The sequence below is a fragment of the Notolepis coatsorum genome (assembly GCF_963971535.1).
Source record: "Notolepis coatsorum genome assembly, chromosome: 5".
NCBI lineage: Eukaryota > Metazoa > Chordata > Actinopteri > Aulopiformes > Paralepididae > Notolepis > Notolepis coatsorum.
This window is the reverse complement of record NC_140169.1, coordinates 13,064,352-13,078,949: the sequence shown is the minus strand read 5'-3', so window position 1 is coordinate 13,078,949 and position 14,598 is coordinate 13,064,352. Positions and strand designations below refer to the sequence as shown.

Genomic DNA, 14,598 nt, shown 5'->3' with positions numbered 1-14,598 from the left:
AAGAGGGAGCAGTGTAAAACTAACTGAGCTTTTCTTTGTAATGCAATTACCATCAGATCAGGTTTAATTCTTTACTCTAGTGAAGCAGAGGTGCATCTCATGTGCTCATAATGCCACGAGTTTGAGTGCCGCTCTCATCCTTTATCACATATCCTTCCAGTCACTGTAGGATGCAATCACATGCCACTCAAATTCCAATCACTACTAGTATACAGTCAAACTCCAGTTACACTACTAGTATACAGTAAAATTCCAGTTACACTACTAGTATACAGTAAAATTCCAGTTACACTAGTAGTCAAATTCGAGTTGCACTACTATACAGTAAAATTCCAGTTACACTACTAGTATACAGTCAAATTCCAGCCACACTAATATACAGTCAAAATTCAAGTCACTCTAGGATGCAGTCAAATCAAAAAGGTCAAAATTCCAAAAACCGATGTCTTTAACACTTTGGGTGCCGGGAACCGTCTTTAGACATCATTCCCGGCCATGCTCAAGTTGCCGGAGGACGCTTTACGTCGTCCTTATATCAATATTTCAAAAATCTGCGATCGGATTCACATGTCCCCTCCGCTGGCCTGAGATCCACCAGCAGGACCCACTGAGCTCTCTGGCGGTTCAGGAGCGCCATCTGGTGGCCGATCGGCGCAATCGCTTAAACAGGATGTGCCATAGAGGTTGTGCTAGACGTCCGTATTGCTTCCGGCCACTCGGTACATGTCCCGTGACTCTGGCTCGTCATGCTACATAGCGATCGATTGCCAATAACTCGATAAACAACATGATTTGGACGTATATACCACTATACAAGCTGGAGATGGACCGGGTAAATCGCCATCCCATAATGATAGAATTTCTACTCTACGATGATCGCCCAACGGCGCGCGGAGACTGGGGTGAGTTTGAGCGTGTAACGTTACCGTCTTCGATACTAACTGCTATTATCAACATTTGACCCACATTAGAGGATTGGTATAATGCTGCCCACGGAATTATAAACGCCCCCTCGCCCATCCGGTCAACATCAGATGACGTGTAGTAACTTCTAGAAGTACGTCTAGTTGGAATTTTTTATATCGCGCTGATTGCCATCAAACTGTATTTCATCATCAATATAATGCATTTGGGGCTATATATCACGTTCTGGAGAAAGCTGCAGAAAGAGATGACAACATACTTATACATTAGACAATACTTTACTATGAATATGTGAATGAAAAAGTTTAACGTTGCTACACAATGAACAATACATATAGGACTTTGAATGGGCCCTAATAATGGCAATGTAGCAATAGAATTTAAAAAGTTATAGCCCTGCAAAGAAGGGGACTTTCTCCATAGACAAATAGCGCTGGCAATCTATGGTATATCATGAATTTAACCTTAGGCAGCCAAAGTGTTAAGATGTTTAAAGATGAACAATCTCTTTAACCCATTTCCCCCAGGAAACACATCAGTCATGACCAGTACAAATCGTTTACATTTATTGAGAAGCAAGGCGGTTATTTTCTTGATAAAAAGACAATTAAAACAAAAATAACAATAACAAAGTCATCAATTCATTGTCATTTGGATCATTAACAATACCTTTCTATTGGGCCATGAGCTTGAACTGGGAGGGCTGGGCTAACACTAGAGACTAGGGATGGATACAGGGAGGTCAGGACGTGTCACCAGGGCTTTGGATCAGAACCTTCCAGAACGCTCTCGGTCTCGGGACCGGCGTTTCTCGCGGTCACGTCCGCCTCCTCCGCCGCCTCCTCCGCCGCCTCGGTCTCCTCCTCGGTCTCCTCCGCCTCGGTCTCTTCTTCCTCCTCCTCCTCCTCCTCCTCCTCCTCCTCCACCTCCACCTCCTCCTCCTCCACCACCACCTCCACCTCCTCCGTCCCTGGAGCGAGAGCGCTTCCCTCTAGATTGAGACCGAGACCTGTGCCTGCTGTGTTAAGGAGGAGGGGGTCATGTGTTTAGGACAATCATATAATAATCATGATTCATAACAGTAGAAATGCACCCACTTCACTGCCAATACTGATTGAACATCTGAGCACTCAGCCAGTCCATGACGGAAATGAAACAGATCATTAGCATCGTATCACTGGAAACAAATGAGATATTATCTTTTCCCCCCATTATGTTACGACTGATCTAAAAATATGCTTAAAATGCTGGGCTTCTTCTTTCTCCTAACAGAACCATCTGTGTTTTACAAAAGCAACTCCAGTGGCCTCTTTTCCAAATTAAAGTGACTCTCGTTATGTGAAACCAAGATAAAAACCTTTTGTTTTTGTCCTTCACCACAAACAAAGCTACAGTTAAGACTTTGTCCTCAGAATTAGAAAGGTCTTTATTGCCAAGTACTTCACAACCTCAGATCCAGTGCCTGGATACGGTTCCAGGTACCTGCTGTGCGGACTGAGGCTGGAAAAAGGAGTATTTTTTTTTTTGGTCCTTGGTCTTGGAATGACCTTCAGTCAAGCCTCAAACTGATGGCACATGTTCCTTTAGCCAGTTTTAAACGGATGTTATCTGAGGTCCTTAACACCAGCTGCTCATGTAGTAATGAGTAATGTACCTTGTTTTTTTATTGTTCCAAATGTGCACAATGTAGTGATTGCTTTTTGTTGTGTTGTTCTGTGTTTTATATGTTCTTGTTGTGTTTACCATTGTGGAAACGTTGCTGCTTTCTTGGCCGGCCAGGTCAGCATTGTAAATGAGATTGTCTCAATGCTTTTTTTTTTTATCTGGTTAAATAAAAACATACAAGGAATTTGATTGTCATTTTTGGTGCGACCTAACATACAATTAGGGTAGAATAGGGCTGTGCCCGACTAAGGATTTGGATGGTCGACTATGATTGGCCAAAATTTGCTGTTAGTCGACTAAAAAAATATATACGGCATATATTTTTAATAAAAAAAATTATTTTTATTTTGTATCATTCCATTTGGGCTGTGGGGGTGCTTAACACTTTCCGTGCCACTCACGAGATTTCTCTGGTTTTTTTATAGGTGGTTGCTAGCCACTCACGAGATTTCTCGTTTTTTTTTATTTTTTTCGATCTGAAAAATTATTGCATCACCCGAGCCTACCCGAGTATAGCCGAGGGGCGCCGGCGATCACTGTGGAAAAAAGCGCCCCCTGTCGTCTCCCAGATGACATAAGTGATTTTGGAATGGACTCAATGAAAATGAAGAAAAAAATCCGGTACTCCACATTTTCCAGTTCACTGATCCAGCCGGGGTTACCACAGTTCATTCTGGAACCTCAGATCCCCGCGGATCATGGAGTTCTACAGTATCGCGTTGGATCCATACACGTATCGATTTTTTCGAATGGTGATCAGGAATTGGAATACACCAGTTGGATACCATCTGATGTCAGGTAAGGACTCCATGTTATCAGTGTTAGGATAATCAGAGTAAGTTTGATGAAGTTATAAGCTGTTTTGTGAAATGTCTTCTTTCGGTTTCACTGTAAAAGTCCGTGAGGAAATCAACGGAGCGATTATCCGCGCGCGGCCGTAATGTGCTTGCGTGCACGTATAATATTGATCATCTAGCGTTTATTTGAAAACGATTCATAAAAAGGCAGACGAATATCAACGTTGTGGAATATTCCACTAAAAGACGATTTTCATAGAATGCTCCAGAATGAGCTGTTTTTTTATATCAAAACGGGGGCTTTTCTAAATGCTCTAAAACGGAAACGACGCGATAAAAAAACAATCTGCCTTCACAGCACTGACTGGAAAATAGTCTTTGATAATGCGATGGGCAGATTAGACACATAGCCATAATTTAAAACATAGATTAGGCGATATTAACGTTAACATTGGCGCCGATGGTGGCATTCAGCCGGTAAAACGGAAAACCAGGCGTGGCGCTCAAAGTGTTAATGTCTGAAGGAGTCGACTGAAGGCTTCTTGTCCTCTGCAAAAGCATGCAATTGGTCCACTGATGGATACATCTTGATATTTGTCTACCGGTAGTCTAGTGTGTTCATTAGATGGGTGAAATCCTCTTTCAGTGCCTCTGTGCCTGTTTTCGTAGGCAGTTAGCCTCTGGTATGTGTGCCATTAGCGTTAGCCACGCTTCTAGGCCTCTTTTCTTTAGGAAAGAATGATAAAAAAATTAAAAAATTCTTTTATATATTCGACTAAGAGGTTGGCCAGTCGACTACGGCTCTTTTTGACCGATTAGTCGACTAATAGGGGTCAGCCCTAGAATCAAATCAAATGGAATATAAGCTAAAATAGAAGCACAATAGAATAGAATAATACATGGTAATAAGTGTTTACCCCTTCCTCCTACGTCCATAGAGCTCTTAGAGCCATATGAAATCCACATTCACGGAATAGACCAATACAAATGGAATCAAACGTGGAAGTGGAATATTGCAAAATTTGCCCTAATCTGGACTGAAATTCCGTTTTCGGGAGAAGATGGAATGTTTGGTGCAAAGCAAACATGACCGGGGACGCTACAGAGTGTTACAACATGACGCTACAGCGTGTTACAACGCGTACGTCACTTCCACACTGCTTCACAACACACAGCAATGTCCAAACGTCTGGCTGCTTCGGTGTTAACGTCGTCAAAAAAGCTAAGAAATTCCGCACTAAGCCCTAAATTCAGAGCAGAGCAGTATCCTAATGACTTTTATGCCTCAGGCAATACAGTGTTTTGCTAATTCTGTCAACATACCGTGGACTGGACCCGCAAAAACCCATGCGAAGATCACTTAAGTCTCCAAAAGCCATATCAGGAACAAGGAAAAACACTGCTTCCCAAAAAAAGTGTTTTGTTTACAGTTCTTTCTCTTGAGTGAAAAGTTTGCTTAAAATGTGTTAACTCAGAAGGGAATGTTTTGTTTACAGTTGTTTTTTTCTTTACTTGACGCAATGAGAAGAAGCTTATAAGCACTTAAAATGTTACTGTATTTCTGAGTTGCAGCACTTAAGAACATTAAATGGACTGTTATATCCATTTCAATAGTGGACATTTATTCATTCCCACTTATTAGACACTATTTCTGATGGTACAATTAGCGTAAAAGCTAAATACAGAATTAAAAACTGGAAAAACTGAATTTGGGAACAAATAAAATAGAAGTTGGAAAAGATTTAACGGATTTCATATGGCGCTAAACTCCCTCCTCAGTTCTCAATAATACATGGTAATAAGTGCTTACCCCTTCCTCCTACATCCATAGAGCTCCCTCCTCAGTTCTCAATAATACATGGTATTAAGTGTTTACCCCTTCCTCCTACGTCCATAGAGCTCCCTCCTCAGTTCTCAATACATGGTAATAAGTGTTTACCCCTTCCTCCTACATCCATAGAGCTCCCTCCTCAGTTCTCAATAATACATGGTATTAAGTGTTTACCCCTTCCTCCTACGTCCATAGAGCTCCCTCCTCAGTTCTCAATAATACATGGTAATAAGTGTTTACCCCTTCCTCCTACGTCCATAGAGCTCCCTCCTCAGTTCTCAATAATACATGGTAATAAGTGTTTACCCCTTCCTCCTACGTCCATAGAGCTCCCTCCTCAGTTCTCAATAATACATGGTAATAAGTGTTTACCCCTTCCTCCTACGTCCATAGAGCTCCCTCCTCAGTTCTCAATAATACATGGTAATAAGTGTTTACCCCTTCCTCCTACGTCCATAGAGCTCCCTCCTCAGTTCTCAATAATACATGGTAATAAGTGTTTACCCCTTCCTCCTACGTCCATAGAGCTCCCTCCTCAGTTCTCAATAATACATGGTAATAAGTGTTTACCCCTTCCTCCTACGTCCATAGAGCTCCCTCCTCAGTTCACGGGAGATGGGCTTCAGGTGCATGAAGTTACAGAAGCCTCCGCGAGTGCACTCCCTGTTGGAGAGAGAGAGTACTGCAGTTAAAGCCATGGGGAAAGTAGGACAGCATCACTTTTATGCAAGAATCTAATCTGGGCAGAGATTCCAAAACAGATGGAATGGTGGAGTCCATGTGCACAAGAGACTACAACACACACACTATGACTAGGATTTTTTACTAGTAAGTAAACAACAATGTAGTGAGAGTAGGGGTGGACGGTATGGTCTAAAATTTATATCACGGTATAATTTGAAGCATAGACGGTAACGGTATATATCACGGTATCAGTGTTTCTGTTAGAATAATTTTTTTTGCCTGATAGGCAGGCTATATAAAGAATGACATCCTCAAGGCATGTAGATTTATAATATTTTAACTTAAAACTAGGCTACTTTTGCGTATAAAGTCATTATATTCCAAATAAAATAAGTCCCGAGTCGAGACTCCTGCTCCCATTGCAAACAGCGGGGCTGGATTTTGCTAGAAGCATATGTAGCTGCAGAGCGAATTGAATTGAATAAGAATTGAGACAAAGGTGCCAGTGCCACTCATCCTCAGCTTTAAGAATTGACAATTGTGTCAACAAATTGACACATGTGTCAACAAATTGACACATGTATCAACAAATTGACACACAAAATGCTTAGAGACGATGGGGGTCAGAACGGCGCAAGGGTGGGGGGGGCGCTGTTTGACGGGCCTGTGACCAGACCTGTAAGAGCCACTGGCTCTGCGGCTCTGCAGCTGCATGCTATTCGCAAATCCACTGCTGCACGCCTTCCTCCCGGCTCCCGCTGCAGCAGTCGTTATCATAACACTACACACATATCGTAATGTTTACAGCAAACTGTAGTTGATCACCAGGTATGTTTTATTAACGTAGAATAATTCATATAAGAAAAACGATAGGGAAATATCTTACCTTTCTCCACTGGTTAAAAATGCCAGGAACTGAAATTGAAACTTGCTGTGCGCCGCGGTGATATGTGTTTATTATGAAATGACAATTGCGTGTTGACACGCCCACTGCGCGAAGCCTCCTAAATAACTTTTTCCAGTTTGCACATATCTATTATCTATGACTAATTCTATCTATTTTTAGGGGCAAATGCGATTGAAATAGTCACGCTGTGGTTAAATGACGTCATTGCTATTTTAGAGCTGCTCTACCGGTTAAACGGTATAGTCAAAATCCATACCGTAGAGCAAATTAATACCGTTTATACCGTATACCGTTTATACCGTCCACCCCTAAGTGAGAGGCCTAAACGTATAGCAAAAGGTAAACAACAGTAGTACAATATGTACAAGTAAATAGTAGTAATACATTAAACAGCCTGAGGTGTGCAGCACTGACCCCATCTCATACTGGCGGCAGCAGGCCTCTCTGAAGTCTGTGACGGGGGACAGCTCAGCGTGGGTGGGCTGGGCGTTGAACCAGCGGTTGTTCAGGTCCATCACAGCCTTCTCTGCATCCTCCTCACGACGGAACTACAGTACAGACACCAGAGAGAGGAGCCTTGTGTGAGAAGCTGGGGTCCACACACACACACCATGTACACACAGTACACACACCTTCACAAAACACACACACACTACCTTCACAAACACACCCCTTCACAAACACACACAAACCACCATCACAAACACATAACCCACCTTCACATACACATTCCCCACAAGGTGGTCCCCGAGGTTGTCGCACACGTTCATCTCCTCCACCTCTCCGTACTTCTCCTCCATCTCTGCGAAGACCTCCTGCAGCAGGGGAGGAAGATGGGGGAGAATAATATAGATGAGATCACTGGGGACAGATTTGCATTATTTACGACTGGCAGAGAGACGTCTCATTTCATAATTTTTGTTATTCTGTGCGATGTGCCATGTCAGTATAGACTTGTGAACAAACGTGTTTGTTTACAATACATTATGCACCATTTCGTCAACTAATTTCTTCCACCTTCCTCCAGCCTCGTCTACTACGGTTGTGGAAACAGCGTCTGCAGTTAGTTCACGACAGAGAACACGCTTTTGCCAATTATCACATGTCCTCCTCGCAACAAAACCAGAGGATTCAGGTTACAACATCAGCAGAATGCCTCTTTGACCATGACCACCACAAACTGGTATATTCTGTCATCTTGTAAATGGTGCATTTACCGGTATATAGCGCTTTATTGTCCTCACATTTTAGCCATTCACTCACACACCGACGGCGGAGGCAACCATGCAAGGTGCAAAGCAGTTGGGGGTTAAGTGTCTTGCTCAAGGACACTTCAACACGCTGCCCGGGAATTGAACCAGGAACCTTCCCATTACCAGACGACTGCTCTAACTCCTAAGCCACTGTCGCCCCAAAAGTCAAGAGTTTGCACCAATTGTTTATTTTTTTGATAACCATCTGGCATCCTGTTTTCTGGCTATGTGTCTAATCTGCCCATCGCATTATCAAAGACTATTTTCCAGTCAGTGCTGTCAAGGCAGATTGTTTTTTTATCGCGTCGTTTCCGTTTCAGAGCAGTTAGAAAAGCCCCCGTTTTGATATAAAAAACAGCTCATTCTGGAGCATTCTATGAAAATCGTCTTTTAGTGGAATATTCCACAACGTTGATATTCGTCTGCCTTTTTTTTTTTTTTTACTTACATTTTTATTAACACTTTGGCTGCCTAAGGTTAAATTCATGATATACCATAGATTGCCAGCGCTATTTGTCTATGGAGAAAGTCCACTTCTTTGCAGGGCTATAACTTTTTAAATTCTATTGCTACATTGCCATTATTAGGGCCCATTCAAAGTCCTATATGTATTGTTCATTGTGTAGCAACGTTAAACTTTTTCATTCACATATTCATAGTAAAGTATGGTCTAATGTATAAGTATGTTTTCATCTCTTTCTGCAGCTTTCTCCAGAAAGTGATATATAGCCCCAAATGCATTATATTGATGATGAAATAGTTTGATGGCAATCAGCGCGATATAAAAAATTCCAACTAGACGTACTTCTAGAAGTTACTACACGTCATCTGATGTTGACCGGATGGGCGAGGGGGCGTTTATAATTCCGTGGGCAGCGTTATACCAATCATCTAATGTGGGTCAAATGTTGATAATAGCAGTTAGTATCGAAGACGGTAACGTTACACGCTGAAACTCACCCCAGTCTCCGCGCGCCGTTGGGCGATCATCGTAGAGTAGAAATCTTATCATTATGGGATATATTTTTACCCGGTCCATCTCCAGCTTGTATAATGGTATATACGTCCAAATCATGTTGTTTATCGAGTTATTGCCAATCGATCACCGTGTAGCGTGACGAGCCAGAGTCCCATGACCTATAGCGAGCGCCCGGAAGTACTACGGACGTCTAGCACAACCTCTATGCCACATCCTGTTTGGCGATTGCGCCGATCGGCCATCAGATGCCGCTCCTGAACCGCCAGAGAGCTCAGTGGGTCCTGCTGGTGGATCTCAGGCCAGCGGAGGGGACATATGAATCCGATCGCAGATTTTTGAAATATTGATATAAGGACGACGTAACGCGTCCTCCGGCAACTTTAGCATGGCCAGCAAAGATGTCTAAAGACGGTTCCCGGCAGCCAAAGTGTTAACAGTTATAGACAAACGGCAATTACAAAAAAAAAAAAAAAAAAAACTAACATCACAATAATAACAAAAAAAAATGGTTAGTTGTCTGGTTCCCCTACAGTTGTTTTCCAGGTACTTAATACAAAGGCTGATTGTGTACCTTGTGTACCTCCCTTAAACAGGTATAAAAATGTAATTCCTACTCAAAGATGTTAAATACTGACTAAGGCATGTATGTGTGATCTGGGTCCAGAGACCCTCCTTGAGCTTCTTTCTTCCCTTATCCTTAGTCCTTTTTTTTTTTTTTTTATTAACTTTCACTTTGCCTTTTGATTCACCCATACACAAACCACATCATCCCTGAATATTAATATAACACCGTTAAAAAGACATAAATAATAAAGTATAAAAACATAAAGCAATTGTAATACCCCAAAAAAAAAAAAATACTAACTAAAGCATAGCTGTGTGACATGGGTTCAGAGACCCTCCTTGAACTTCTTTCCTCCTTTACCCTTCGCCCTCTTGTGTTGCATTTGGTTCTTCCTCTGTGATGTCGTTTTCGTTCCCTTTATAATCCTCCCACTTTCCCCATCTTTCCCCAAATTTCTCTTCCTGTAACCTCAGCATGTGTGTTATCCTCTCCATATCCTGTATTTCTTCCACTATTCCTACCCATTGTGCTATTGTCGGTGGGTCTTCCTTGTACCACAGTCTCGTTATTGCTTTTCTGGCCGCTATCAACATTATCTTTATTAAATATTTGTCCCCCCCTTGTATTCCCTCGTGTGTCAGGTCTCCTAAGTAAAGCACCAGTCCCGTTTGTGGTAACCCGTATCCTAATATTCTGATCATTGCTTCCCCTATCTCCTCCCAATACCCCTTCAGCTTCTGACATCCCCAGAATATGTGCGTGTGATTTGCCCCCTCCTTCCCACACATCCTCCAGCATGCTCTTTGTGTTGGTGCATATTTTCCCTTCAGCTCTGGGGTTATAAAGAATCTGATTATGTTTTTCCATCCAAATTCTTTCCATATCCTCGATCCTGTTGTTGAATGTTGCACCTCGCATATGTTCCCCCATTCCTTCCCTGTTATTCCTATCTCTAGTTCTCTCTCCCATTTCTCCCTTATATAATCGGTCGCGTGTCCCTTGCTGGTCATTATAGCCCGGTACAGTGCTGATATTACCCTTCCTTTCCCTCCTTCGTATGCCCTTACTATCATCCTAATTATTCCATTCTGTTCTTCTTCCTTGTCCCCTCTTATTTCTTTATTATAGTCATCTCTAATCTGTAGAAATCTGAAGTGGTCCTTGTTTTCTAGTCCAAATTTCTCCTTTAATTTTTGTAGTGTTTGCATTTCCCCCTTCTCTATCATTTTGCATATCGCTGTTGCCCCCCCCCCCCCCCCCTCTCCCACCTTCTGAATCCATGGTCTAACCTCCCTGGTTTGAATCTCTTGTCATGTGCTACCCATCTCAGGACCCCTGACTGCTTCTCCAATTTGTGTGTTTTTACTACTCTGTTCCATATGGTCAAGGTGCATTTGGTGATTGGATCTAATAGTCCCTCTTTTTCTTTAAATAGTTCCCCATCTCCCACCAGAGCTTGTACCTTGTATCCCTCCCCTTCTTTTTCAATGTCTTTCCATCTTGCCTCATATCTGTCGTTACACCAGCACGTCACTGCTCTCAGTTGTGCTGCATAGTAATAATCTTGTAGGCTGGGTACTGCCATCCCACCCTCTTCCTTTGGTAGTTGTAGTCTTTTATATCCGACCCGTGGTCTTCTCCCCGCCCATATGAACCTCGATATCAGTCTGTCCCACTCCCTGAATTGATTCTGTGGTATTTGTATCGGTAGTGACTGGAATAGGTACAGTAACCTTGATAGTATGTTCATTTGAATGACCTCTATTCTTGAATTGAAGTCCAAGGGCATTACTGTCCATCTCTCTAAGTCTCTCTTGATGTTCTGATTTATCTGTGTATAGTTCGCCTCAAACCGTTTCTCCACCCCTCTCGTGATGTTCACCCCTAAGTATTTAATCTTGTCCATGTCCCATCTTATCCCGTACTGTTCTCTAATTTCCGTCGTTGGGGTATAGTTCCATGCTAAGGTCTGTGTCTTTGTCACGTTTAGTTTGTATCCTGAGTAGTGGCCATATTCCTTCAGTAGATCCATCAGTGCCGGGAAGCTCTTGCCTGGTTGCCTCATGTATACTATCACGTCGTCTGCAACAGCGTTTCCGTTAGCCGGTAATTGCCGGTATTTTACCGGCAAAATCTGTTTAAGTCCGACATATTTTATCTCTCCGGTCTTAATGTCCGGTGAAAATAATTCCCTGAGTCTAAGCACAATTTGATTATTTGAATTGTATTAAAATAGGCTAAAATTAAATAGCCTATGCGATGAACGAAACGATCATTACATTTGTTTCCTCGTTGCTTCTAATAATGACAACGACGTTGTCGGCGAGAGCTTAGTGCTGGGTGTGCGGACTTTTCTGAAGCTGTAGAGCCGCAGTACCAGCAGTACAATGCAATATTCCAGCAGTACTCCAATTCAGCCATTTTCAGCCAATGTTGGGTGGGGGGCGCTGTTGTGCGGTTCCCAGAAAAGAGCCAATAACAGCTGAACAGCTTCTCTGCAGCGCCATACTCTTTGCAAATAAGTCGTTGCGAGGTGGAGAGAGTCGTCACGCAAACCCACGATAATGTTGCCGTCTCTCTGCTTTCTCAGTTCTTCGCTTGATATAATTCATACAAATGTCCAATATAACGGAATTCGTTAGCTCATAAAAATGTGATTATAACAGACTGCTGTTTAGTGTCGGACCGACTGCGTATCGGTCTATTTTATTTCAAGTCAGCAGCAGCACGGAGTATCGAGGGACTTATTTTATTTGGAATATATTAATGACTGTATACGTGAAGTTGAACATTATGATATGTGTGACGTGTCTGATACAACGAGGTGAAGCGATGTCGACTCGAGATTCATTTGGGGGTGCGTGTGACAGAGCTGCTGCAGCGGGAGCTTGATGCTGGTAGCGTATCGCACTAACTTGAGAGGCGAGAGATAGTAATTTGATTCTGCAAATCAATTTCTCATTCTTCGCTTGATGTAATTAATACACATGTCCAATTATAACGGAATTCGTTAGCTCATAAAAATGTGATTATAATAGACTGCTGTTTAAAACTCTGACCGGAATATCTCGAATATGTCCGGTGATAGAAATCTTGCAGGACACTCAGACCGGCACGAATATGTTCTAACGGAAACGCTGGTCTGCAAATAGGCCTAGTTTATATTCCGTTCCCTTTATCCTTACTCCCTTAATGTCTTCGGTCTGTCTGATCAGTTGTGCCAGTGGTTCTATGAAAACGGCGAAGAGCGTCGGTGAGAGACAACATCCCTGTCTGGTAGCCCTCTCTAATCTGATTCTATCCGTCAAGCTGCCATTCACCTTAACCCTCGCTGTCGGTTCTTGATATAGCGCCTTGATCATCTTCATCGCCCTCCCGTTCAGTCCGAACCTCATCAATGTTTTATATAAAAATTTCCAGCTCACACTGTCGAATGCTTTTTCTGCATCTAGGCTAATCAGTACCGCGCTACCCCCTTGTTTTTGTATCTCCTCTACTATGTGTAATGTCTTTCTCACGTTGTCCTGTGTCTGTCTCCCTTTAATAAATCCAGTTTGATCTTCATCTATAATGTCTGGCATAAACGTCTAAAATCTCTTTGATATTATCGATGTATACATCTTGTAATCCACGTTAAGTATGGACACAGGTCTGAAACTACTACATAATTCCCTATCCTTCCCTTCCTTCGGTATCGTGGTGATTATGGCTTCCTTCCACGAGGGGGGCATTTTTTCCTCTTCCATCGTGTGTCTGAACGCCGCCCCTAACATGGGTGCTAATTCAGTTCTAAATGTCTTGTAGAATTCCGATGGGAATCCGTCGCTCCCCGGAGACTTGTTTTTAGCTCTACTAATTGCCTCTTCCAGTTCTTGTTCCGTAATTATTTTATTTAATTCTTCATTCTGTTCTTTCCCTATCGATGGTAACTCTAGATTCTCCAGATATGTTTCTATTTCCTCTTCTCCCGCTGCTTTTGGCTGTGTGTATAATTTCTCATAGTATTCTCTAAATGTCCTCTCTATTTCAGCTGGGTCCCTCAATATTTCATTAGTCTTTGTATCCCTTAGTGTGTATCGTGTTCAACTTCTGTTGCGTCCTAATTCTCCTAGCCAACAGTCTGGTCGCTTTTGGTCCCCCTTCATAGTATGTTTGTTTCATGAACCTCGCTTTCTTTTCTATTTCCGTCAATAATTCCCTATATTAGATCCTACAAGTTTGTTTGTGTTAGTTTTGTCTGTGTTAGTTTTGTCCTCTCTCCTCGCCTCCTTTCAACAAGATCCTATGCTACCTCATCACATACCCTGATATCTGAATATGGCTAATGCATCGAATAAGAGAGGAGCAAATCTAAGATTTGTCTCTTGGAACGTCAAAGGCATCAATGGCCAAGTCAAGAGAGGCAGAATATTCTCCCACCTAAAACAACTTAAAACCGAAATAGCTTTCCTGCAAGAATCCCATCTGACCACAAATCATCATCATAGGCTGAAAGCCTCTTGGGTTGGACAAACCTTCCATTCCAATTTCAGTAGTAAAGCAAGGGGTACAGCTATTTTAATACATAAAACAATACAGTTCAGACCAACTAAGGTTACAGCAGACCCCCAGGGCAGGTTTATTATAGTTTCAGGATCCCTTAATAATGTCATGGTAGTGCTAGTTAATCTATATGCACCCAATTGGGATGACGCAGCATTCATGGGAAAAGTAATAGCATGTTTACCTGATTTGAACTCTCACCATTTGATTTTGGGGGGCGACCTCAACTGTGCAATAGACCCACGGCTAGACAAATCTAATCCAAAGAATGTCTCTCCCTCTAAAATGGCAAAATCAATTACATCATTTGTGACCCAAATAGGATGTGTGGACCCATGGCGTTTTTTTTAATCCGAGTAAAAAACACTTCTCTTTCTACTCTCAGGTCCATAAAACATTCTCTAGTATTGATTACTTCTATATTGATAAATATTTCATTCCGGCTGTCAAT

General features: G+C 42.3%; 1 protein-coding gene across 1 annotated transcript in view; it reads right to left on the bottom strand.

Moving 5' to 3' along the window:
* Positions 1 to 1,468: 1,468 nt before the first annotated feature.
* The window catches only part of LOC311229037 (splicing factor U2AF 35 kDa subunit-like), a 31,781-nt gene continuing 18,651 nt past the window's right edge, over positions 1,469 to 14,598 (bottom strand). The window contains exons 5-8 of the mRNA XM_084315039.1: positions 7,525 to 7,623; positions 7,223 to 7,356; positions 5,788 to 5,880; positions 1,469 to 1,942 (exon numbers count right to left, since the gene is read on the bottom strand). Coding sequence (XP_084171165.1) covers positions 1,693 to 1,942; positions 5,788 to 5,880; positions 7,223 to 7,356; positions 7,525 to 7,623 — 576 coding nt within the window. The 3' untranslated portion in view covers positions 1,469 to 1,692. The remainder of the gene's footprint in view (positions 1,943 to 5,787; positions 5,881 to 7,222; positions 7,357 to 7,524; positions 7,624 to 14,598) is intronic.